This window comes from Hyla sarda, chromosome 6 (genome assembly GCF_029499605.1).
Source record: "Hyla sarda isolate aHylSar1 chromosome 6, aHylSar1.hap1, whole genome shotgun sequence".
In the NCBI taxonomy this organism is placed as follows: Eukaryota; Metazoa; Chordata; class Amphibia; order Anura; family Hylidae; genus Hyla; species Hyla sarda.
The window spans coordinates 38,200,668-38,227,277 of NC_079194.1; the positions used below are offsets into that span (position 1 = coordinate 38,200,668).

The following is a 26,610-nucleotide window of genomic DNA, read 5'->3' on the forward strand; positions in this document are numbered from 1 at the left end:
GTGGCGAAGCATGTGTAGACGCAGGGCCGTGGTGCCGGCATTGGGACCCTGGCCACAATTCACCTTCTGACGACAGATCTTGCATGTGGCTATGTGAACCTCCTCCGGAAGCCTTATGAAAAACTTCCACACCGCCGAGTAGCTAATTTTCCCACCAGCAGTCCGCATTAATGGACTGCTACTGGCACCGCCTCCAGGAACCCCTGTTCCACTACCTCCCGGAAAGGTAGGCTGCCGCAAAGCAGGTGGTCTCCCCCGGGCACGTTTGGCTCCTGAATTTCCACTACTGCCACCAAGCTGACTGCCAACCGTGCTACCGCCTTGCTGCCTCAAGGGCAACCTGCAACTGTCTTCTCCTGATGATGATGAAGCCCCTTCTGCACCCGGCTCCCAATTGCGATCGGCTTCATCATCATCAACAGGTGTGTGCACGTCACTGATGTCCTCCTCAGGTTCCCCAACAGTGTCTGCTTCAGGACCCTGAACACTTGCAACACCGCCTCCCACGTCACTCTCCGCATCGCTACTTGGCCACCTAGCGGAGCAAGCAGCACATGTCTCCTCCCCTTCTTGGCTGTCCAGTAGCTGCTGACTGTCCTCTATTGGATCGTCCTCAGTAAATAGTGGAGCTGAACCCACAGCATAAGATACTTCTTTAGGAGATGGAACAGCATAGAACAAAGGCAATGGGAGGACAGGGACTGCTCCCGGGCCATGCCAACTGAGGGTTGTGTCTGAGGAACCCACCGACTGTGTACTGGGGGTGTCAGATGTCACTTGTGATGATGTGGATGAGCGTGTTAACCAATCGATGACGGCAGATGGGTTGCTGGTGGAGACACGACCGCTGGCTGATAACGGGAGCTCAGGCCTCTCGCTGCGACTCCTGCTGCCACTCGACCCATGTCTGCTTCCAACTCTGCCTGAAGTATTTAGGCCTCTTCCACTCCTCTGTGCACGTCCTGGCCCTTCTCTGCCTGACATACTTAGTGCGTTTATAAGGGTATTACAACACGCCACACTACTCTTTAAACAGTATTTGTCTAGAACAGCAGCAGGTGATTAGTTACGGCTGTCCTTTCACAGTATGTAGGAAATTGACAGCTTAACGGGTACTAAATGGTATAATACTTGGATGTACCTATGCGGTATGCACTGATGAGGGCAGTAATATGCGTAACTATACGCAGAAAAAAAATCTGTATTTTTGAAAAACACCAGCCGGCGGATACTATTGTTTGGACTTTGACGGTATGGAGCACCTTGAAAGCTTAACAGGTACTAAATCGTACAATACTTGGATGTACCTATGTGGTATACACTGTTGAGAGCAGTAATATGCCTAACTATACGCAGAAAAAAATCTGTATTTTTGTAAAACACCAGCAGGTGGACACTATTGTTTGGACTTTGACGGTATGGAGCACCTTGACAGCTTAACAGGTACTAGATGGTACAATACTTGGATGTACCTATGCGGTATGCACTGATGAGGGCAGTAATATGCGTAACTATACGCAGAAAAAATTCTGTATTTTTGTAAAACACCAGCTGGTGAATGCTATTGTTTGGACTTTGACGGTATGGAGCACCTTGACAGCTTAACAGGTACTAAATGGTACAATACTTTGATGTACGTATGCGGTATGCACTGATGAGGGCAGTAATATGTGTAACTATACGCAGAAAAAACTCGGTATTTTTGTAAAACACCAGCCGGTGAATAGTTTTGTTTGGACCTTGACGGTTTGGAGCACCTTGACAGCTTAACAGGTACTAGATGGTACAATACTTGGATGTACGTATGAGGTATGCACTGATGAGGGCAGTAATATGCCTAACTATACGCAGAAAAAACTCTGTATTTTTGTAAAACACCAGCCGGTGAAAACTATTGTTTGGACTTTGACGGTATGGAGCACCTTGACAGCTTAACAGGTACTAAATGGTACAATACTTGGATGTACGTATGCGGTATGCACTGATGAGGGCATCAATATGCGTGACTATACGCAGAAAAAAAATCTGGATTTTTTGTAAAACACCAGCCGGTGAATGCTATTGTTTGGACTTTGACGGTATGGAGCACCTTGACAGCTTAACAGGTACTAAATGGTACAATACTTGGATGTACGTATGCGGTATGCACTGATGAGGGCATCAATATGCGTGATTATACGCAGAAAAAAATCTGTATTTTTGTAAAACACCAGACGGCGGATACTATTGTTTGGACTTTGATGGTATGGAGCACCTTGACAGCTTAACATTCCCAAACACCGGGTCCGGGGCCATTAGGAGCAGAGATGTGGGAGCGCTTAAGATATGAAGCATGCATCAAGGTTATAGAAGCCATCACTGGAGGTAGGGAGGAGATGACCGACTTAGGCTGTGCCTTTTGCGGAAGCCAGAGAAGTGCTCTTGGGTCCAGGTTTGTACTGGAGGACTCCAGTTCAACATATCCACTTCTCAACATAATCAGACCACAGGTGTGCACGTGATGGGTGGCTTCCCTATGTCTATCTCAGGGCTCCGTCTCCTGAGTGCAGTAAACCATATATATAGAAATAGACATAGACTGGGAATTGCACTTAAAAAGTTCTTTATCTCCAAATTTATCCATGTACAAAACAGTAGAGAGATATACAGAACATAATCACCCGGTGCTCAATAGACTGCTCAGAGGTTATTCCACTCAGTGTCTTCAGAACCTTCCATCCCAGACTTGCTGCTTGCTGGACGGTGTGTTCCTGGCCATGTGGACGCTAATTTTGAGGGGGTGTGAAAACGCTCGCTAGCATGCGAGCTGCTGGACGTTTCAGGAGTCTCCTCACTTTCTCAACATAGTTCCTGTGCACCCACCACCATATACTTATACAGGTACGTTCTCTCGCGAGAATTCCTTTCTACATACAAAATATAAAATAATTAAAACCAGGATTCTGATCGGACAGTATTTATAAAAAGACATTAAAATTACAGCTTTCATTAATTCCCTTAGGTGCTAGAGAATCGAGACAGTGTATCCAAAAAACTTCTATGGTTTAATTTTTTCTTTACCTGTTCACTATTCATGCCCTCTATTTCTTCCAGTATTAACCATTTTAGCTCACTTATCTGATGCCCATTCGTGACGAAATGTCTAGCCAGACACGTTTCCCCAAATTTCTCTCGACTATAATCTTTGGATACACTATCTCCATTCTCTGTTTTCTTCTTAAACAACCTGATGGAGCTTCTATGTTCATTTAGTCTAATTTTCATTGCACGAACTGTCTGTCCCACGTATGCCATTCCACATGGACATTTTAACATATAAATAACTTGTTTCGAATCGCATGTATGAAAACCTTTTAATTTTATTTTATTCCCACGTGAAGGATGTATTACATTATCACCCCTAATTATACTGTTACAATTTTGGCATGACTTACAAGGGAAAGTCCCCACTTTCTGTGTTCTTAAAAATGATTGTCTACTCTCCTTTTTCTCTGCTATATCTGCTCTAATCAAATGATTAGCTATAGATCTATTTTTTCTATATACAAATCTTGGTTTTTGTCTAAACATACTTCCATATTTTTCATCTGCTTTAAGTAAATTCCAATATTTGTACACTATACCTATACACTATACACTATCTAGATGTTGAGATACGTTATGATAAAGATGGGTTCGAAACCACCCTCTTTTCCAAGAAGAGTGACCGTAATAATTTGTTACATAAGAAGAGTGGCCATGCTCCACAAGTATTTAGAGGAATACCGAAAGGTCAAATGATACGGGCTAAACTAATTTGTAGTACGGAAGAAGAATGAATATGTTAAAAATAAAGAGATGTTAATTAAAAAGTTCGTACAGAGAGGGTACGAGGAAAAATAATTAATTGAGACAGCAGTAGAGGTAGATCAAATTCCTTGGGAAGAACTAAGGAAGAAAAATAAGATGAAGAAAAATAAAGAAAACATTTTTACGTATGTGTCGACATATGACGGTCACTCTAAGTTGGTAAAGAGGGTGGTAAACAAATATTGGAATTTACTTAAAGCAGATGAAAAATATGGAAGTATGTTTAGACAAAAACCAAGATTTGTATATAGAAAAAATAGATCTATAGCTAATCATTTGATTAGAGCAGATATAGCAGAGAAAAAGGAGAGTAGACAATCATTTTTAAGAACACAGAAAGTGGGGACGTTCCCTTGTAGGTCATGCCAAAATTGTAACAGTATAATTAGGGGTGATAATGTAATACATCCTTCACGTGGGAATAAAATTTAATTAAAAAGTTTTCATACATGCGATTCGAAACAAGTTATTTATATGTTAAAATGTCCATGTGGAATGGCATACGTGGGACAGACAGTTCGTGCAATGAAAATTAGACTAAATGAACATAGAAGCTCCATCAGGTTGTTTAACCCCTTAACGATGCAGGACGTATATTTACGTCCTGCGCCGGCTCCCGCGATATGAAGCGGGATCGCGCCGCGATCCCGCATCATATCGCGTGGGTCCCGGCGCTAATCAATGGCCGGGACCCCCGGCTAATACCACACATCGCCGATCGCGGCAATGTGCGGTATTTACCCTTTAAAAGCGGCTGTCAAAGCTGACCGCCGCTTCTAAAGTGAAACTGAAAGTATCCCGGCTGCTCAGTCGGGCTGTTCGGGACCGCCGCGGTGAAATCGCGGCATCCCGAACAGCTGATCGGACACCGGGAGGGCTCTTACCTGCCTCCTCGGTGTCCGATCGACGAATGAATGCTCCGTGCCTGAGATCCAGGCAGGAGCAGTCAAGCGCCGATAATGCTGACCACAGGCGTGTTAATACACGCCTGTGATCAGGATGAGAGATCAGTGTGCGCACTGTTATAGGGCCCTATGGGACCTATAACACTGCAAAAAAAAAGTAAAAAAAAAGTGTTAATAAAGGTCATTTAACCCCTTCCCCAATAAAAGTTTGAATCACCCCCCTTTTCCCATAAAAAAAATAAAACAGTGTAAAAAAAAAAATAAAATAAACATATGTGGTATCGGCGCGTGCGTAAATGTCCGAACTATAAAAATATATCATTAATTAAGCCGTACGGTCAATGGCGTACGCGCAAAAAAATTCCAAAGTCCAAAAAAGCGTATTTTGGTAACTTTTTATAACATTAAAAAATGAATAAAAAGTGATCAAAAAGTCAGATCAAAACAAAAATCATACCAATAAAAACTTCAAATCAAGGCGCAAAAAATGAGTCCTCATACCGCCCCGTACGTGGAAAAATAAAAAAGTTATAGGGGTCAGAAGATGACATTTTTAAACGTATAAATTTTCCTGCATGTAGTTATGATTTTTTCCAGAAGTGCGACAAAATCAAACCTATATAAGTAGGGTATCATTTTAACCGTATGGACCTACAGAATAATGATAAGGTGTAATTTTTACCGAAATATGCACTGCGTAGAAACGGAAGCCCCCAAAAGTTACAAAATGGCATTTTTTTTTCGATTTTGTCGCACAATGATTTTTTTTTCCGTTTCGCCGTGCATTTTTGGGTAAAATGACTAATGTCACTGCAAAGTAGAATTGGCGACGCAAAAAATAAGCCATAATATGGATTTTTAGGTGGAAAATTGAAAGGGTTATGATTTTTAAAAGGTAAGGAGGAAAAAACGAAAGTGCAAAAACGGAAAAACCCTGAGTCCTTAAGGGGTTAAGAAGAAAACAGAGAAAGGAGATAGTGTATCCGAAGATTATAGTCGAGAGAAATTTGGGGAAACGAGTCTGGCTAGACATTTCGTTATGAATGGGCATCAGATAAGTGAGCTAAAATGGTTAATACTGGAAGAAATAGAGGGCATGAATAGTGAACAGGTAAAGAAAAAAATTAAACCAAAGAGAAGTTTTTTGGTGTCCAAGACACCCTCGATCCCCCTTGAAGAGATAGGAGTGAGGTGGCAGGGTTGCCACCCCTCCTATCCCTGCTATGAAGAGTGGTCTCTAAACTGTCGCCCTCCAGATGTTGCAAAACTACAACTCCCACCATGCATTGACAGCTGTTTGCTGTGTTGGCATGCTGGGAGTTGTAGTTTTGCAAGATTTAGAGGGATTCAGGCTAGAGATCACTGACAGTGGTCTCTAAACTGTAGCCCTCCAGATGTTACAAAACTACAACTCCCAGCATGCCCAGACAGCAGTTTGCTGTCTTAGCATGCTGAGATTTGTAGTTTTGCAACATCTGGAGGGCCACAGTTTAGAGACCACTGTCAGTGATCTCCATACTGAACCCCTCTAAATCTTGCAAAACTACAACTCCCAGCATTCAGGAACAGCAAATGGCTGTCTCGGCATGCTGGGAGTTGTACTTGCGTGCCACCAGCTGTTGCATAACTACATCTCCCAGCATTCCCTTTGGCAATCAGTACATGCTGAGAGTTGTAGTTCTGCAACAGCTGGAGGCACACTGGTTGGGAAATACCGAGTTAGGTAATAGGTTCTATTACCTAACTCAGTATTTTCCAACCAGTGTGCCTCCAGCTGTTGCAAAACTACAACTCCCAGCATGCACGTTCTGTCAGTGCATGCTGGGAGTTGTAGTTTTGCCCCCCCCCCTCCCATGTGAATGTTCAGGTTACATTCACACTGGCGGCGGATTACAGTGAGTTCCCTGCTTCAAGTTTGAGCTGCAGCAGCCGCAGCTCAAACTCCTAGCGGGAGACTCAGTGTAATCCGCCGTCAGTGTGAATGTAACCTAAAAACACTACACTAACATAAAATAAAGAGTAAAACACTACATATGCACACATACACTGCCCCCCCTACCACCCCCCCCTTCCCCCCCAATAAAAATGAAAAACGTATCCTACAGCAGTGTTTCCAAAACGGAGCCTCCAGCTGTTGCAAAACAAAAACTCCCAGCATTTCTGGACAGCCATTGACTGTCCAAGCATGCTGGGAGTTTAGCAACAGCTGGAGGCACCCTGTTTGAGAATCACTGGTGTAGAATACCCCTATGTACACCCCTATGCAAATCCCTAATTTAGGCCTCAAATGCACATGGCGCTCTCACTTTGGAGCCCTGTCGTATTTCAAGGCAACAGTTTAGGGCCACATATGAGGTATCGCCGTACTCGGGAGAAATTTCCTAACAAATTTTGGGGGGCTTTTTCTCCTTTTACCCCTTATGAAAAGGTAAAGTTGGGGTCTACACCAGCATGTTAGTGTAAAAAAAAAACATTTTTGTACACTAACATACTGGTGTTGCCCCATACTTTAAAATTTCACAAGCGGTAAAAGAAAAAAAAGCCTCCAAAATTTGTAACGCAATTTCTCCTGAGGACGGAGATACCCCATATGTGGGCGCAAAGTGTTCTGGGGACGCACAACAAGGCTCAGAAGGGAGAGTGCACCATGTAAATTTGAGGTCTAAATTGGTGATTTGCACAGGGGTGGCTGATTTTACAGCGGTTCTGACATAAGTGCAAAACAATAAATACCCACATGTGACCCCATTTTGGAAACTATACCCCTCACAGAATGTAATAAGGGGTACAGTGAGCATTTACACCCCACAGGTGTCTGACAGATCTTTGAAACAGGGGTCTGTGTGAAAATGAAAAATAAAATTTTTAATTTGCACAGCCCACTGTTCCAAAGATCCGTCAAATGCCAGTGGGGTGTAAATTCTCCCTGCACCCCTTATTACCTTCCGTGAGGGGTGTAGTTTTAAAAATGGGGTCACATGTGGGGGGGGGGTCCACTGTTCTGGCACCACGGGGGGGCTTTGGAAATGCACATGGCCAAATTCTCTCTCCAAAAGCTCAATGATGCTCCTTCTCTTCTGAGCATTGTAGTTCGCAATTGTAATGCACTTCAGGTCAACTTATGGGGTACCTCCATACTCAGAAGAGATGAATTTTGGGGGGTATTTTCTGCTATTAACCCTTGCAAAAATGTGAAATTTGGGGGGAAACACACATTTTAGTGAAATTATTATTTTATTTTTTTACATATGCAAAAGTCATGAAACACCTGTGGGGTATTAAGGCTCACTTAATTCCTTGTTACGTTCCTCAAGGGGTCTAGTTTCCAAAATGGTATGCCATGTTTTTTTTTTTTTGCTGTTTTGCCACCATAGGGGCTTCCTAAATGCAACATGCCCCCAAAAAACCATTTCAGAAAAACGTACTCTCCAAAATCCCCTTGTCGCTCCTTCGCTTCTGAGCCCTCTACTGCGCCCACCGAACAAATTACATAGACATATGAGGTATGTGCTTACTCGAGAGAAATTGGGCTACAAATTCAAGTATAAATTTTATCCTTTTACCCCTTGTAAAAATTCAAAAATTGGGTCTACAAGAACTTGCAAGTGTAAAAAATGAAGATTTTGAATTTTCTCCTTCACTTTGCTGCTTTTCCTGTGAAAAACCTAAAGGGTTAAAACACTTACTGAATGTCATTTTGAATACTTTGGGGGTGCAGTTTTTTTAATGGGGTCATTTATGGGGTATTTCTAATATGAAGACCCTTCAAATCCACTTCAAACCTTAACTGGTCCATGAAAAATAGCGAGTTTGAAAATTTTGTGAAAAATTGTAAAATTGCTGCTGAACTTAGAAGCCCTCTGGTGTTTTCCAAAAGTAAACACGTGTCAATTTTATGATGAAAATATAAAGTAGACATATTGTATATGTGAATCCAAAAAAAAAAAAATTGGAATATCCATTTTCCTTACAAGCAGAGAGCTTCAAAGTTAGAAAAATGCAAAATTTTCAATTTTTTCTTCAAATTTTGGGATTTTTCACCAAGAAAGGATGCAAGTTAACACAAAAATGTACCACTATGTTAAAGTAGAATATGTCACGAAAAAACAATCTCGGAATCAGATTGATAAGTAAAAGCATTCCAGAGTTATTAATGTTTAAAGTGACAGTGGTCAGATGTGCAAAAAAGGGGTGCGTCCTAGAGGTGAAAATGGGCTGTGCCCTTAAGGGGTTAATGAAAGCTGTAATTTTAATGTCTTTTTATAAATATTGTCCGATCAGAATCCTAGTTTTAATTATTTTATATTTTGTATGTAGAAATGAATTCTCGCGAGAGAACGTACCTGTATAAGTGTATGGTGGTGGGTGCACAGGAACTATGTTGAGAAAGGGAGGAGACTCCTGAAACGTCCAGCAGCTCGCATGCTAGCGAGCGTTTTCACACCCCCTCAAAATTACCGTCCACATGGCCAGGAACACACCGTCCAGCAAGCAGCAAGTCTGGGATGGAAGGTTCTGAAGACACCGAGTGGAATAACCCCTGAGCAGTCTATTGAGCACCGGGTGATTATGTTCTGTATATCTCTCTACTGTTTTGTACATGGATAAATTTGGAGATAAATAAAGTGCAATTCCCAGTCTATGTCTATTTCTATATATATGGACTTCAGTTCAAACCACTGCTTCGTGTCCCTATTGTGGAAATCATCCAAAACACGGGAAAGAACTGCAGACAGGTAGTAGTATAGGCAGTCTGGAAGAGTCAAGCCTCCCTCTTGTTTTCTATAGATCAAAATACCACTCACTATCCGCAGGTGTCTATTTGCCCACACAAAGCCAGATAGGAGCCCAGCGAGCCTCTGGAAAAAAAAGAGGCAGGTGAGTCAGGACATAAGAAAACAAGTATAAAAGACAAGGGAGTACAATTATTTTGAGAATATTGATTCTCCCCAACCAGGGGAGAGCTTCTAATCTTAGGATAAAAGGCACCTGTCCACAGTGACAATCAGTCATATTCCAGTGGTTGTGTGTTTTTTTTTTTTCAAGTGTTGCAAATGGCTGAAATACTTTTGTAGACAAAAGACAATGCAATTATGTTGCAAAAGCCAACCCAGAATCCGACACCCATCGCTGCAGCCAGTGATAGGCTGAGTGCCGTGTGACGATCCGTGCACACGGAAGAAGGAGGAAGACAGGACCGGAGGACCACTCAGCTGTAGCAGCGCTCTGGGGGAACGCAGGAGGGTTAGTGAAAGTTTATTAAAAAAAATTTTTCTGCCCGGGCACAATGTAGGAGGACTAGTCGGCACTAGAGTACTACTTTAACCCCTTAAGGACGCAGCCCTTTTTCACCTTAAGGATTGAGCCCTTTTTCGCAATTCTGACCACCGTCGCTTTACGAATTAATAACGCGAAAACGCTTTTACCGAATATTCTGATTCTGAGATTGTTTTATCGTGACATATTCTACTTTATTTTGGTGGTAATTTTTCGGCGTTACTTGCATCCTTTTTTGGTGAAAAATCCCAAAATTTCATGAAAATTTTGAAAATTTTGCATTTTTCTAACTTTGAAGCTCTCTGCTTGTAAGGAAAATGGATATTCACAATAAATTTTATTTTTATTCACAATACAATATGTCCACTTTATGTTGGCATTATAAAATGGACATATTTTTGCTTTTTGAAAAAATAAGAGGGCTTCAAAGTAGAGCAGCAATTTTCAAAAAAATTCATGAAAATTGCTAAATCTGAAGGGACAGATGTTACAGAACTACAACTCCCAGCATGCCTGGGCAGCCCAGACATGATGAGAGTTGTAGTTTGGCAACATCTGGAGGACTACTGTTTGGGCACCACTGTAACAGTGGTCTCCAAACTGTGACCCTCCAGATGTTGCTAAACTACAACTCCCAGCATGCCCAGACAGCCTTTGGCATAAAATGCCAAAGACTGCCTTTGGCATGCTGGGAGTTGCAGATTGGCCTTCCTAGTGGTTGCCACAGTAAAGATCACTTTACTTTCACTTTCAATTCCCCCCCCCCCCCCCCCCACTGTAGTTTCCCTACCTGACCCAGGATCCAGCAGTCTCCAGCGATGATCGGGGATCTCCAGGCATCTTCTCCTGCAGGTACCGGCCTCCATCTTCTTCCCACGATCCCCTTGACATCCAGGGGTGGGCAGAACGCGAGTTGCCATGGAAACCCACTGTCCTGCTCTGCCATTGGTCAGAATCAGTTCTGACCAATGGCAGGGGATAGGAGGAGATCGCAGCTCTGCAACCTCACTCCTAGCCCTCAAGATGATTGGGGCTGTCCCTGACAGCTCCGATCATCGCTATTTTCCGGGTGACCAGGTCACCAGCGACCCGATCAGCCCGGAATAGCAGAAAATCGCATGTCTGAATTGACATGCGATTTTCTGCGATCGCCGACATGGGGGGGTCTCAGGACCCCCCTGGGCGATATGCCGCGAAACCTGCTGAACGATTTCAGCAGGCATCGGGCACTGGCTCCGCTCCAGCTGGCTGCGGGGGGCCAGGAAAGCTGATGATGTACTCATACGTCATGAGTCCTTAAGGACTCTGAAAAGGAGACGTATGAGTACGTCCTCAGTCCTTAAGGGGTTAAAGAGATAATTGCTATTTCTGAAGGCTTCATTGTCGATCTATACATGGATTACAAGTATTTTTCATACATTTTGCAGTATTTTTATAACGGTATATACATATTTTTAAACTGGTTTACCACTAAATATATTCAAAAAACACATTATCAATGCATTGAGTGAAGACAAGGAATCATTTATTATAACTGTTGCTGAACATAGGCGTGCGCACGGGGTGTGCCGGGTGTGCACAGGCACACCCTAATCACCGCAGCCGCGGCCCGCTGCTGCAGGACTTTTATTTTTTTTTTATTCCTCACTACTAAACCCCAGCCCCACCGGACATCCCCGACATCACCAGCCGGAGGACGGGGGATAGATTGGCCGGAGCCGCAAATTAAAAAAAAAATGCATTTTTAAACATCCGGTGTGCCCTGAAAGACTTTCAGGGCACACCGGATGTTTAAAAATGCATTTTTTTTTTATTTGCGGCTCAGGCCGCTCTATCCCCCCTTCCTCTGGGCCGCTCTATCCCCTTCCTCCGGGCCGCTCCATCCCCCGTCCTCCGGCCGCTCTATCCCCTTCCTCCGGGCCGCTCTATCCCCCGTCCTCCGGCCGCTCTATCCCCCCTTCCTATGGGCCGCTCTATCCCCTTCCTCCGGGCAGCTCTATCCCCCCTTCCTATGGGCCGCTCTATCCCCTTCCTCTGGGCCGCTCTATCCCCCGTCCTCCGGCCGCTCTATCCCCCTTCCTCTGGGCCACTCTATCCCCCGTTCTCCGGCCGCTCTATCCCCCCGTCCTCTGGGCTACTCTTTTCCCCTTCCTCCGGGCCGCTCCTCCCCCTTCCCACTGCTGCGCTAACTGCAGACGCAGGGGCTGCGCACGTCTGCCTCCACCTACTGGGATGCTCCTGGCCGCAACTCCTGGCACCGAGTGTCCATTCCTCGGCATGAGGAAGAAGTGGTCGATGGTGCAAAGTGTGCAGCACATGGGAGTGGACGCACCCGGCCTCTGACCCCAACATGGCTGCCTCAGGTGAGAAAAGTGCACAGACCGAGGACGGGAGGGGGGTGGGATGTATGATGTGTGTATTATGTATGTATGATGTGTATTATGTATGTATGATGTGTATTATGTATGTATGATGTGTATTATGTATATATGATGTGTGTAATATGTATGTATGGTGTGTGTATTATGTATGTATGATGTATTTATGTATGATGTGTGTGTATATATAATGGATTTGTGTATGTATTATGTATGGTGTGCGTATGTATGTATTATATATGTATGATGTTTGTATTTATGCATTATGTATGTATAATATATATATATATATATATATAATGCATAAATACATACATATATAATACATACATATGCACACCATACATAATACATACACAAATCCATTATATATACACACACATCATACATAAATACATCATACATACACACATCATACATATAGAACATACAGTACATACATACCATATATATGTTATGTATGTATGATGTATTTATGTATGATATCTATGTATATATAATGGATTTGTGTATGTATTATGTATGGTGTGCATATGTATGTATGATGTATGCATGTATTATATATGTATGATGTTTGTATGCATATAGTATGTATTTATGCATTATGTATGTATGTGTGTGTGTGTGTGTGTATATATATATATATATATATATATATATATATATATATATATATATATATATATATATATATATATTATGTGTGTAGGTTATGCATGTATGATGTGTGTATGTATGTATGACGTATGTATATATGTATTATGAATCAGAACAAAAGAAAAAATAAAGTTTCCTCCAGCTCTTCCAAGGATAATGGTGCTTGTAGTATTAAACCATCAAACCTTTAATCTGTATACATTAAAAATAGAAAAAGGTGTACATCATAAAAGAGAAGTGAAACTCCAGTGCGTTTTGGGCTACATATAGCCATGATTAAGAGCTACATTTTGCTCAAAACGTGTTGGAGTTTCGCTTCTCTTTTATGATTGATGTCACCTTTTTCTATTTTTAATGCATACAGATTAAAGGTTTGATGTTTTAATACTACAGGCACCTTGAAAGAGGCAACTTTCTTTTTTCCTTTGTTCTGATACACGGGACACGCCTGTTCTCTGCAGTCCGTGCTCTTCTACCAGCAAAAATACTAAAAACGACTACAGCACCGACCCGGGAGCTGAAATAAACATTTTTTTATTTTTTTTTTATGTATTATGTATGTATTTTATATTATGTATGTATTATGTACGCAATCCCCCACACAGCACCCATAGCACCCCTCAAACACACAGCACCCCCCACACTCACACACAGCACCCCCCCACACTCACACACTGCACCCCCTCCACACACACACAGCACCCCCCCCCACACTCACACACAGCACCCCCCCCACACACTCACACACAGCACCCCCCCCCCCACACTCACACACAGCACTTCACACACACACACAGCACCCCCAGTGCAACATAATGGGAGTTGTAGTTTTGGTCACCATATATTGTATCAGGGCATGCTGGGAATTGTAGTTGGTAACTGCAAATCCCAGCATTGCATTCCTTGAAGGAATGCAATGCTGGGAGGTGCAGTTACCAACTACAATTCCCAGCATGCCCTGATACAATCTATGATGACCACAACTACAACTCCACACATCTTGCACTATATAGGAGTACAATTTAGATTATGTTGCAACATGCTGGGAGTCTGCAGACCCAAAACTACAACCTGCATGCTGCTCCAAGCTTGCTGGGTGCCGCATCACTTTTTCAACCAATCTGGTGCAAAAAAAAATTCTATTTGGAATATTCCCCCCTCTGTGCCCCCATCTTATAGTAAAAGCGTTCTTCTGTTTGCCAAGTAAAGAAAAACATTTCAACTTACTATTTTTTTTTTCAAATCCACATCAAATGCCTCCCTATAAACACCAGCAACATACACACAAGTGGGAGGTCTAGTCAGGGCTGGTGCATGGATTTTTGACACTCTAGGCAAAACCTAATTTTGACAATCCTTTGGCTCCGCCCATTGAACCCCTTGGCAAATATAAGATCAGGGGTAGAATTAGTCCCGTAAGCCTCATGGTAAATTCTAGACTTGTCCTCCTCCCTACAATTATAACTATACTGCACCTAATGTGGAGAACTATACTGCACCTAATGTGGGGGAACTGTACTGCACCTAATGTGGGAGAACTATATTGCACCTAATGTGGGGGAACTGTACTGCACCTAATGTGGGGAACTATACTGCACCTAATGTGGGGGAACTATACTACACCTAATGTGGGGGAACTGTACTGCACCTAATGTGGGGGAACTATATTGCACCTGTGGGGGAACTGTACTGCACCTAATGTGGAGGAACTGTACTACTAACCTAATGTGGGGGAACTATACTGCCAACTCATGTGGGGGAACTATACTGCCAACCTAATGTGGGATCTAGAGAGAGGGAGGAAGGCGCCTCATGTGCGGGATCAGTAGATCTTGCAGGTGGGGGTAGGGGACGGTAATTCCCAAGCCGCTTACCAAAGTTGGTTGTGCGCCCACACACAACAAGGTTAAGAGTAGAAGAGATATAGAAGAAGGTCCACTGCAGCCCTCCTGGGTAAGAGTAAAATCAAAACCGAATGACCAGGGAGTCAGGAGTTTGTCTGGCCAGACAAACTCCTGACTCCCTGGTCATTCGGTTTTGATTTTAACCTAATGTGGGGGAACTGTACTACTAACCTAGTGTGGGGGAACTATACTGCACCTAATGTGGGGGAACTATACTGACAACCTAATGTGGGGGAACTGTACTACTAACCTAATGTGGGGGAACTATACTGCGCCTAATGTGGGGGAACTATACTGCCAACCTAATGTGGGGGAAATATATTTCCATCCTAATGTGGGAGATTTATACTGCCAACCTAATGTGGGGGAACTATACAAAAATATAAAATTGTACTATTTTGATCCCTATAGCACTTTTATTTTTTTGTATATGGGGATGTGAGGGTCATTTTTAGCGCTGTGATTTGTAGTTTTTATCGGTACCATTTTTTTTTTTTTTGCTTTTTAGATATTTTTTATGGTATTTGAAGTGACTAATAGTGCTAATCTGATTAGTGCACTATTATGACTTTTGGGACCCCACTTCTGATTTTGCCCAGGGCCATGCTAAGCCTAAAGCCGGCCCTGGATACAATCCTCCTTCACTATGCAAGCAAGAGTGTGTGTGTGTATATGTATGTGATATATATTTATATATATATATATATATATATATATATATATATATATATATATATATATACATACATATATACATACATAAACACACACACACACGCATGCGCGGAGTGAGTTTGTGCTTTAGGGTGCACACCCTAATGCAATAGGCTGTGCACGCCTATGTTGCTGAACATTGTTCTCAATGATATATAAACAGTCTGGTTCCTGTAATGATGTATAAAATGCTCATGTCAGGTACATACATGCCTATACAGCAGACTTACTTGATGCAGTACATTTTGGATAGATTATTGTTTTTGATTTACATTCGGCTTCCAGGTTATTTTCTGGTATTGTGCCTTCAATACATTGAAATGTAATTGTTTGTCCATTGTCCACTATAGTGCTTACATTGTAATGAATATTCTGAGTAATCATTGTTGGTTGATTTAATACACAAAAACCTGCAAAAGAAACATAATAAATTTAGACTTTAAATGGGCACTGTCACCAACTTTTTTTTTGATATGTTGTACTACAACGTATCTCTAATATAGTTTCATAATTTTTTTTAAATTTAAATGTTTTAACTTACATTTGAAAACCGGCCACTAGGGGTCTCCCTCCTAGTGGCCGGCTGCAGCCTGGCGTGACGTCACGCCTGAATTCAGACCGATGTCGGCCTGGCAATCGGTCCGAATTCAGTCAGGCTGCACTCGCTCCCTGCCTGTCAATCAGACTGGTGGGAGCGAGTGCTGAGAACAGATGTGCGCATTGGCTCCCCTGCTCCCTGGCCTGGCACGCCGGCCCCACCTCTTGGCATCCCTTCGCTGCTGCCGGTATCCACCTCACACCGGACTGTCCTGCACTTTGGTATGGGGGAGAGCGGGTTGAGCCGTGGGGTTCGGGTAGCGGGGTTCGTGGGTGGGGGGGGATTTGGGTTTCGGGTTGTGCCATGGCCATGTAGAGTTTCACCACTACAACTCCCAGCATGCCCTGACAGCAAATAGATGTCAGGGCAAGCTGGGAGTTGTAGTGGTGAAACAGCTGGAGGCACCCTGTGTAGAAGAACTAAGGGCGGAAGTGTTGGCCCCAGCAGGCATCAGTTCCTGCTGGGGAAGTCTGCCTGGTAGTGAGCACACTACCAGGCAGACAAAAAGGCCTTTTTAATATAGTAAAAAAAATAATGTGGATGGTGGGAGCTACTTTTTAAAGATATCAGCCTAGAATAATGGTCAGGAGAACAAGCAGAGGAGTGCAGTCTGCATTCTGCAACATCAATTGATGGAACAAGATCTGAATGGCATCCAGCAGCTTATAAACTTTAGCAGACAAGTAGTACAACATTTTTATTTTAACCCCTTTAGGATTGAGGGTTTTTCTGTTTTTGCACTTTCGTTTTTTCCTCCTTACCTTTAAAAAAATCTAAATTCTTACAATTATGCACCTAAAAATCCACGTAGTGACTTATTTTGTGCGCCGCCAATTCTACTTTGTAATGACATCAGTAATTTTACCCAAAAATCTACGGAGAAATGGAAACAAAATAATTGTGCTACAAAATTGAAGAAAAAACATAATTTTATAATTTTGGGGGCTTCCGTTTCTACGCAGAACATTTTCCGGTAAAATTGACAACTTCACTTTATTCTGTAGGTCCATACGATTAAAATGATACCCTACTTATATAGGTTTGTGTGGTGTCCCGGTACCGTATTGCATACCGTACCTAGTGTGGTAGTCCACAAAGTCAGAATTACTACATTCAGGTAGTGTCCCCCAGGTGGGACAGCCCCTAGTCGCCTCCTTATTTTCTAATGCTATAATGTTACTGTGTATATATTTAATAGTGTGTATATTTAATATAGTGTATATTAGGCTACTTACCTAGCTAGTGTCGCAGGACCTTCGGTCATGTGACTATGTTGTGGGTCACATGGTTACCCACAACTCTCTGTACAGTAGATTGACAGTTGTATGGACCAGTGAGCTTTAGTCCAGCCCCTGCCCATATAAGGGATCTGTAGCCAATTATCGCTCTCTTGGGTTGCTGCTCTCGTGGATGCCGGACTAGCAGGACGGATCTGCACAACTTTCAAAGACAAGCTAGGCCTAAAACCTGCCGGCCTCAGCCTAAACTAAACCGTGAGTAAACATCAAAATCTCCGCTAAAGCTAGCGTGATTACTGGACCGAATCTAATCCCCTAAATCCAGTGGATCACCGCAACAATTACCTTCTTAAGCTCAATAGACTCACAAGGTCCCAACCACTTGTCAAGCTCCAATAGACTCTGTTGTATGGACTGTTCCTGTTCATTATTGCCTAAAATCTTCAGTAAAAGTTCTGACAAGTTTCTGCAAATCTCCGGTTGTGCACAATCAATTATTTCCTATCTCCCTACCGCTCTTGGGACGGGTGGCGGTAGGACAAGCTTACAGAGAATAGCCCACATCCTGGCGTCACAAATAGAAAGGGTTAAGCAAGCACCCTTAGTAACCGCACAGCTACACTCCCATATTCCCTACTCCCCCAGGCTATCACATGGCTTTTTGGCGTCCTACGAACAGAATGCGTGTGTGTGCCCCCAGCTGTTGCCACCAGTTAAAGTGTACTCCCCCTATGTAAAAGACTTTACCAATGTGTTACGAAGCACCATCTAAGTGTACGGAATTTTGTGTATGGTTGCGCGTGCAGAGAGCACACGCAAAAATTAAGGGGGGAGGCGAAAATGTATTTGCTGCAGAAATGTGTAAAGTGAGAAGTGAATGTATGCTACGATCCTCTGGGCAATAATGGGTAATAATCCAAGTAAGGAGTTTGACACGTACACCAGCGAGAAGTCATTTCGGACATTTATGACATTGTAACTAACTAACACAAACCGGATACAATTTTGGTGCTGATATCCCATATATTCAAAGAGACAGTTGACTCCTTTCTTGGATTATTAAATATTATTGGATTTTAACATTTTTTTCCAAGTAACATATTTTATATTTTATGTTATTATTGTGATATTGTATTGTGGTTATTTTAAATGTACATTTTATATTCCAATCAATTATACTGATTTTTAAAAAGTTATATATATTCCTTACTTTACACAAAAAAATCAAAAATTGCGTATTGTTGGTCACTTTGTATACTCTAAAATGATAAAAAATTCCCATCAAAACAAAAATGGTACAGATGAAAACTTCAGATATGGCACATAAAATGAGCCCCCATACTGCACCGTATATGGAAAAAAAAAATAAAGTTATAGGGATCATAAGAGGACATTTTAAACTTACTAATTTTTGTGGATAAAGTTATAATTTTTTTAACGGAAGTAAAACAAAATCACACCTATATAAGTTGGGTATCATTTTAACCGTATGGACCAACAGAATAAAGATAAGGTGTCATTTTTACCCAAATGTGTGCTGCATAGAAACGGAGGCCCCCAAAAGTGACAAAATGGCTTTTTTTTTCAATTTAGCACAAATATTTTTTTTCTGGTTTCGCCATAGGTTCTGTGGTAAAGTTACTCATGTAATTACAAAGTAAAATTGGTGGCGCAAAAACAAGCCCTCATATGAGTCTGTAGGTGGAAAATTGAAAGCAATCTGATTTTTAGAAGGGGAGGAGGAAAAAACGAAAGTGCAAAAATGACAAAACCTGTGGTACTTAACCTCTTAAGGACTAAGAGTTTTTTGTTTTTTTCCTCCTTAGATTTTAAAAACCATAACCCTTTCAATTTTGCACCTAAAAATCCAGATGATGGCTTTTTTTTGCACCACCAATTCTACTTTGTAATGGCATCAGTCATTTTACCCAAAAATCTACGGCAAAATGGAAATAGAAAATCATTGGCCCTCATTTACTAAGAGTGGAGTGTAGGTTTCTTTGTGGGTTTTAATTCCGTACAATTTATTTTCCATGGTATTTACCAAGGTTTCCCTACATTTTCCACTTTCTCTACACTTTGCTTTTTTTACACATGCTCTGATCTGTAGGGTTTTCCTCAGCTCAAACCCACCACATTTTATGTGGAAACCTTAGTAAATATGTTGGGTTTTTGTGAAAATGTCGGGAACACGCCCCTTTTTGGAGACCACACCCCTTTTCCCGGTGGCCTTGCCCGGTTTTCTTAGCAAAATGGAGAGTTAGTCGGGTTTTTTTCAATTCTGGCGCAAATTTCTAGCACAATGGGACAGAATCTGGCGCACAATCCGACAAAACATGTCGGGTTTGCAATAGTAAATGAGGACCATTGTGTGAAAAAATTGAAGAAAAAAAGCAATTTTGTAAATTTTGGGAGCTTCCGTTTCTACGAAGTACATATTTCAGTAAAAATTACATCTTATCTTTATCCTGTAGGTCCATATGATTAAAATGATACCCTACTTATACAGGTTTGATTTTGTTGTACTTCTCGGAAAAAACATAACTACATTCAGGAAATTAATACTTTTAAAATTGTTATCTTCTGACCCCTATAACTTTTTTGTTTTTCCATGAAAGGGAAAGTATGAGGGCTAATTTTTTGCACCTTGATCTGAAGTTTTTATCAGTATCATTTTTATTTCGATTGGACTTTTTGATCGCTTTTTATTCATATTTTATGGTATAAAAAGTGACCAAAAATACGCTATTTTGGACTTTGGAATTTTTTTGCGCATGTGCCATTGACCATGTGGTTTAATTAACGATATATTTTTATATTTCAGACATTTATGCAAGCGGTGATACCACATATGTTTGTTTTTATTTTTATTTACACACTTTTTTTAAATGAGAAAAGGGGGGTTGATTCTGATTTTCATTAGGGAAAGGGTTAAATCACATTTATTAACTTTTTTTCATGCAGTGTTATAGCGCCTTCTAGGCGCTATAATGCTGCATACACTGATTACAGGCACTGTTCTATGCATTGCCATGGGAATGCATTGATCAGTGTTTTCTGCACTTGATTGCTCAAGCCTGGATTTCAGGCTTGGAGCAATCAAACGCCGATTGGACAGCCGGGAAGAGGGTAAGACATCTCCCACTGTCCTCTCAGCTGTTTTCACAGCGGCGCTCCAGAACAGGTCCACTGAGCTAGCTGGCAGCATATTCTCCCGTTTTAGATGCCACAATCAACTTTGATCGCTGCGTCTAAAGGGTTAATACCAGACCGATCAGCAATGTCTGTGACACTCACCGGAGGAGACTGGAGGTGGATCCGCTGGACCCGCGTGGCAGGTGTAGAGAGTCGCCCCAGGGAGCGGAGTCTAAGACGCCGCTGGTCTTCGCCAGAGCCCGCCGCAAAGCAGGTTGGACTTGTTGCGGCAGGCGACGTCCAGGTCGCTACCGCTGGCACGACTCGACCACGCGGGCTGCCGAGGTGATACTTGGCACAAGGAGATGGCACCGAGGTAGTAGGCAGGCAACCGGCCAGGCGGATGGAGGGAGCAGTAGGATAGCCTGGGAGTAAGTCAGGGGGCACAGGTAAGTAGTCAGGAACGTAAGGTAGGTCAAGGGCAGGTGGCAAGGTAAGTAGTCAAGGTGTAGAAATAGGTCAAGGGCAGGCAGCACAGATTCATAGTCAGGGACGTAGCAAAGGTCAGATAGCACGGTTAGTCAGAACAGTATAATGAGTATGCTTTCTCTAGGGCAATAGCACAAAGATCCGGCACACTTAAATAGGGTTGGGCATAAACAGGTGATGAACAGAAAATGATTACTGTCCCTTTAAATCATACTGAGTGGTGTGGGCGCGCCCTAGGGGAGAGACGCGTGCGCGCCAGCACTGCTGGAGGAAGCACGTTAGGCGCGCAGAGAGGAGCCCAGGGACGCTGCACCCATGCGAGAGGAACGAGGTGGCACCCCAGCGGTGAGGACTCGGGAAGAGGAGCCAGAAGTAGAAGGTAAGTGGCGGGGAGGAGAGCGCTGAGACCCAGGGACACGAAAGAAGCCGCAGGGGAGAAGCCGCAGGTGGCCCCGTGAGGGACAGCGGGATGCGGCGCTGCCCATAACACTTTGGCCCCCTCCTCTTCTTCAGTTGTAGGAAACTCCGGATTAACTTCTTATCCAAGATATTCTCTTCTGGTTCCCAAGACCTTTCTTCCGGACCAAAACCCTTCCAGTCTACTAGAAAGAACCGTCTTCCTCTGGAGAGTTTGGAAGCAAGAATTTGTTGCACCTCAAAAATGTCGGAGACACCAGAAATCAGAGATGGAGTGCTCAACTTGGAGGAGAATCGATTCAGGACCAACGGCTTGAGGAGAGAGACGTGGAAGGTGTTAGGAATACGGAGGGAGCGAGGCAGGAGCAACTTGTAGGCCACCGGGTTGATTTGGCATAGAACCTTGAATGGACCCAGGAAACGAGGTCCTAGCTTGTAACTGGGCTGTTTAAGACAGACATATTTGGCGGACAGCCACACCTTGTCACCGGGATGGAAAACTGGCTGAGGCTTCTTTTTCTTGTCCACCTGAAGTTTCATGCGGGAAGAGGCATGGGACAATGAGAGTTGGGTATCCCTCCAAATAGCCTGGAAATCACGTACCAAGGAGTCAACTGCAGGGACCTCGGAGGAAGCAGGCAGAGGGAGAGGAGGGCGGGGATGTTGACTATAAACAATGAAGAACGGGGAGCTTCCAGTGGAACCAGACACATGATGATTGTAGGAAAATTCGGCCCAGGTTAGGAGGGAGGACCAATCATCCTGTCGTGCAGAGACGAAGTGGCGAAGGTAAGTACCAAGGATCTGATTCACCCGTTCCGCTTGACCGTTGGTTTGAGGATGGTATGCGGAGGAGAAATCCAGCTTAACCTTGAGGCGACTACACAGAGCGCGCCAGAACTTGGAGACAAATTGCACCCCCCTGTCGGACACAATATGGAGAGGGAGACCATGGAGCCATGTGATGAAAGAATAATCCCGCCAATTGAGCATCAGATGGAAGACTGGAAAGAGGGATGAAGTGGGCCATTTTAGAGAATCTGTCCACTACGACCCAGATTACTGTGCAAACGGAGGATGGTGGTAGGTCCATGATAAAATCCATACCTATATGATCCCACAGAGATTCTGGAATGGGAAGAGGTTGCAGTAAGCCAGTGGGTTTCAGGCGAGTAGTTTTATTCCGGGCACAGGTGACACAAGCACGGACAAAATCGGAGACGTCACGGACCAGGCTGGGCCACCAGTAGTGACGGGAAATGAGAGAGATGGACTTTTGGACTCCAAGATGTCCTGCTAGGAAGGAAGAGTGACCTCAGTGCAAGATCTTGGTTCTGAGGCAAGGAGGTGCGAAGGTCTTCCCGGAGGATACCTGAAGAAGTGAGGCCGATGATGCTGAAATGAGGCAATCAGGAGGGATGATATGTTGAGGCTGTGAGTCTAGTCCCGAAACATCAGAGACCCTGGAGAGAGCATTTGCTCTGAGGTTCTTGTGGGCTGGACGGAAGCGGATCTGGAAGTTAAAACGAGAGAAGAACAGGGACCACCTGGCTTGTCGAGTGTTCACTCGTTGTGCGGATTGCAGGTAGAGAAGGTTTTTGTGATCTGTGTAAATAGTAATTGGGAGGACTGTCCCCTCCAGCCAATGTCGCCACTCCTCCAAAGCTAACTTAATAGCCAAGAGCTCCCGATCCCCGATGGTATAATTCTTCTCAGCAGGAGAAAACGTCTTCGAGAAGAAACCGCAAGTGGCAATCTTGCCTTTGGAGGATTGCTGCATTAGGACTGCTCCAGCTCCAACGGAGGAGGCATCTACCTCTAGAGAGAAAGATTTATCTGGATCAGGCCGGGTCAAGACCCGAGCAGAAGCAAAGGCTGTCTTGAGTCGGGAGAAGGCTTCTACGGCAGGAGGAGGCCAAGACTTGGAGTCCACTCCCTTTTTAGTCAGAGCCACTAGAGGTGCTACAAGAGTAGAATAATGAGAGATGAACTGCCGGTAATAGTTGGCAAATCCTAGGAAGCGTTGAATTGCTTTTAGACCAGATGGTTGGGGCCAGTTCAGAACGGCAGACAGCTTATTAGGGTCCATACTAAGACCTTGGCCAGAGATGACATAACCGAGAAATGGAAGGCTGGTTTGTTCAGAGACACTTCTCGAGCTTGGCATACAGATGGTTACTTCTCAGCCGACGAAGAACTTGGCGTACCTGAGTCCAGTGAACCTCCAGGTTGGGGGAGTAGAGGAGAATGTAATCGAGATAGACGACACAGGAGTATAGGAGGTCCCGGAATATGTCATTGACGAATTCCTGAAACACCGCTGGTGCGTTGCACAGCCCGAAAGGCATCACAAGGTATTCATAGTGTCCATCTCTAGCATTAAACGCTGTCTTCCATTGGTCACCCCTCCTGATCCTAATCAAGTTATAGGCGCCTGGAAGATCCAACTTGGAGAAGATCTTGGCTCCGCGTAAGCGATCAAAAAGCTCGGAGATGAGAGGTAGAGGATAACGATTCTTAATCGTGATCTTATTCAACCCACGATAGTCTATACAGGGGTGAAGCGAGCCGTCCTTCTTACCCACAAAGAAGAATCTGGCTCCTGCAGGAGAGGAGGACTTTCGGATAAAACCCCTCTGTAGGTTCTCCCGGATATAATCCGACATAGCCTTGGTCTCGGGCATGGAGAGAGGGTACATCCTGCCCCGAGGAGGGGAGGTGCCTGGTGGAAGATCAATTGGACAGTCATAGGGACGATGAGGAGGGAGAAACTCCGCTTGCTGTTCGCAAAACACATGTGCGAACTCTTGATAAGGGGCAGGAAGGCCAGGTAGGAAAGGACTGGGAGATGGAATTCTGTGTTGAACCGACTTCATGCAACGGGACTGGCAGTCTGGACCCCAATGAAAGACCTCTCCGGAATGTCAATCCAGAAGTGGGGCGTGACGCTGCAACCAAGAAAGTCCCAGAAGAGCAAGAGAAGTGCAGCGAGGTAAGACATAGAAGATGACCCTTTCCTTATGAAGGGCCCCAACTTGCATCTCGAGAGGTGCCGTCACTTCAAGCACAGCGGAATTAAGACATTCCCCGTTGATGGAGGAAATGTACATAGGCTTAGGGAGCCAAGAGACAGGCAAGCGGTACCTTGAAACCAGGTGGGCGGCCAAAAAATTGCCGGCAGATCCAGAGTCCACAAGAGCAGGAACAGTAAAGGTACCCCCGGAAGGGGAGGTGAGCTGTACTGGAATGTTTAGGCGAGGAGAGGAGTTCTTCTCACCTAGGGTCGCCTCTCCAACGTCCCCTAGGTGCGGGCATTTCCCTGGCGTGGAGGACAGAGGGGACACCGACTCAAGTAGTGCTCCGAGCTGCCACAATAGAGGCAAAGGTTCTCCTCCCTGCGGCGGGCTCTCTCCAGTGGAGTAAGACGAGCCCGGTCCACTTGCATGGGCTCATCTACAGCAGGAGGAAAAGGGGCCTCCGGAGGATGTTGAAAGACCGGAGCCAGCCTAGGGAAGCGACGGGTCCTCGGCTGCTGGCGTTCCTGACGGAGTTCTTCTGGTCTCTCTGCGAAGCGGACGTCAATACCGGTAGCCAAATGGATTAAATCCGAGAGAGAAGAAGGGGAGTCGGGGGTCGCCAGGGCATCCTTGACCCTACTAGACAAACCCCTCTTGAAGGTGGCACACAGGGCAGCCTCATTCCAGTCCAATTCTGATGCCAGGGTGCGAAATTGGATGGCGTAATTTCCTACAGAAGAGTCCCCCTGACGAAGGTTCAGCAGAGCAGACTCGGCAGAAGAGGCTCGGGCAGGTTCTTCAAAGACACCCCGGAATTCAGTGAAGAAGGACTGCAGGTCCGAAGTAATGGGGTCTCCCTTATCCCAAAGAGGAGTAGCCCAAGCCAAGGCTTTTCCCGAAAGAAGGCTGAGAACAAATGCCACCTTGGCCCATTCTGATCGGAACTGATCGGCCATCAGTTCAATGTGCAAGGAGCACTGGGATATAAAGCCCCTGCATGCCCTGGAATCTCCCTCAAACTTGTTGGGTAGAGAGAGACGCAACTTCAGGCCGAGAGCGGAGGCCGAGGGTACAGGTCCAGGAGCAGGATCGGGGACAGGTAGACGTGGTTGCGGCTGCTGAAGCTGCTGCTGCTGTATGGAGAGGAGCTGCTCCATCATGGCGGATAACTGATCCAGCTGTTGTGCTTGTTGTGCCAATTGCTGGGACTGCTGAGCCACTACTGTGGAGAGATCCGCAATTCTGGGAAGAGGCACCTTGGCGGGATCCATGGCCGGATCTTACTGTGACGCTCACCGGAGGAGACTGGAGGTGGATCCGCTGGACCCGCGTGGCAGGTGTAGAGAGTCGCCCCAGGGAGCGGAATCTAAGACGCCGCTGGTCTTCGCCAGAGCCCGCCACAAAAGCAGGTTGGACTTGTTGCGGCAGGCGACGTCCAGGTCGCTACCGCTGGCACGACTCGACCACGCGGGCTGCCGAGGTGATACTTGGCACTAGGAGATGGCACCGAGGTAGTAGGCAGGCAACCGGCCAGGCAGATGGAGGGAGCAGGAGGATAGCCTGGGAGTAAGTCAAGTGGCACAGGTAAGTAGTCAGGAACGTAAGGTAGGTCAAGGGCAGGCGGCAAGGTAAGTAGTCAAGGCGTAGCAATAGGTCAAGGGCAGGCAGCACAGATTCGTAGTCAGGGACGTAGCAAAGGTCAGATAGCACGGTTAGTCAGAACAGTATAATGAGTACGCTTTCTCTAGGGCAACAGCACAAAGATCCGGCAGGGAACAAAGGAAAATACACACTTAAATAGGGTTGGGCATAAACGGGTGATGAATAGAAAATTATTACTGTCCCTTTAAATCACCACGCGCGCCCTAGGGGAGAGACGCGCGCACACCAGCACTGCTGGAGGAAGCACAGGAGGCGCACAGAGAGGAGCCCACGGACGCGGCACCCGTGCGAGAGGAACGAGGTGGCAACCCAGCGGTGAGGACTCGGGAAGAGGAGCCAGAAGTAGAAGGTAAGTGGCGGGGAGGAGAGC

General features: G+C 44.6%; 1 protein-coding gene across 1 annotated transcript in view; it reads right to left on the reverse strand.

Moving 5' to 3' along the window:
• Nucleotides 1-26,610, reverse strand: part of LOC130275494 (coagulation factor XIII B chain-like) — a 429,154-nt gene that overhangs the window by 37,802 nt on the left and 364,742 nt on the right. The window contains exon 7 of the mRNA XM_056523540.1: nt 15,915-16,094. Within this exon, the coding sequence (XP_056379515.1) occupies nt 15,915-16,094 (180 nt within the window). The remainder of the gene's footprint in view (nt 1-15,914; nt 16,095-26,610) is intronic.